At 62.8% G+C, this 965-nt stretch overlaps 1 protein-coding gene across 1 annotated transcript in view; it reads right to left on the bottom strand.

The window, feature by feature from the left end:
- LOC104077227 (sideroflexin-1-like) overlaps nt 1–894 on the bottom strand; it is a gene marked incomplete at its 3' end in the record, with an annotated part of 2653 nt that extends 1759 nt beyond the window's left edge. Inside the window, exons 1-2 of the mRNA XM_009578380.1 lie at nt 749–894; nt 401–476 (exon numbers count right to left, since the gene is read on the bottom strand). Of these exons, the coding sequence (XP_009576675.1) occupies nt 401–476; nt 749–894 (222 nt within the window). The remainder of the gene's footprint in view (nt 1–400; nt 477–748) is intronic.
- Between the last annotated feature and the right edge of the window lie 71 nt (nt 895–965).

A 965-nucleotide genomic window follows, 5' to 3' on the forward strand; every position in this document is an offset into this window, starting at 1 on the left:
GGTTCTCCCCCCATCCCCCTGCAAGACTCTGGTGAGTCCCAGCCCCACCGAGGAAACCCGTTCCCTCCTCCCCTGCAACGTCCAGCCAGTGAAAACTGCATAGACCAGGGGGGTCCAGGGGGTCCCACGTCCCCTCCCAGCCCTGGAGGGAGGCTGAGGGGTGAAAGAAGCCTGGAGAGATCCAGCTGGGGATGGAGCAGGGCTGGAGGGACAGGCCATCTCTGGAGCCATTGCTGGGGAGAGGGGCTGCCTGGTGCGGGTGCCCCCAGGAAACCCCTTTCTTCCATTTTCTCCCCTGCCGCAGGTGATGGGGTGAATCTCCCCCTCAGCTCAGAGCTCAGGGAGACCCCACGGGGAGGGTCCAGGTGCCCAGGCCAGTGATGGCCAAGGGCCACCTTACCTTGGTGAGAGATTTGAGCCCCAGTGCTGTGACAACTGCCCCCGTGGTCGCGCTCACATAGGCTGTCCCCAGCTGGCTGCAAGAGCAGGAGGTGACACCAATAAGCCAGGGTCCCCCCATCCCACCACCCCCCCAAAGGAGGGGACAGCATGTCTTTCAATAGCATCAGGACACCTGGGTTCCTCTACCAGCTCTACCACTAACCCTGACAGCCCCACTGGTGTCCATCTCTGGCTGTGCCAGGTCCCCATTGTCCCACTTCACAGCCCCCTGCCATTCAAGAAGCTACTCAAGGCACCCCCCCGGCATTTTGGGGTGCCCCGAGGACCTGGTCAGAGGGATGCTTACCTGGGAGTGATGGGTGCATCCCCGCTGCGGTTGGTGTAGTTGACGATGGCGTTGAAGGACTGGTTGACCCACTGCCAGAACAGCACGGCCGGTGTGGTCCTACCAAAGACAGGAGGGTGCTGGTGGCACGGGGGGATGCCACCCATGCTCCTATGGCAACACGGGTGCACTGTGGTGTATGGGACATGTGTCCCCTCCTCACCCCAGGGCCAGGAGG

This window comes from Fulmarus glacialis, unplaced genomic scaffold (assembly GCF_000690835.1).
Source record: "Fulmarus glacialis isolate BGI_N327 unplaced genomic scaffold, ASM69083v1 scaffold21915, whole genome shotgun sequence".
NCBI classification, from domain to species: Eukaryota; Metazoa; Chordata; class Aves; order Procellariiformes; family Procellariidae; genus Fulmarus; species Fulmarus glacialis.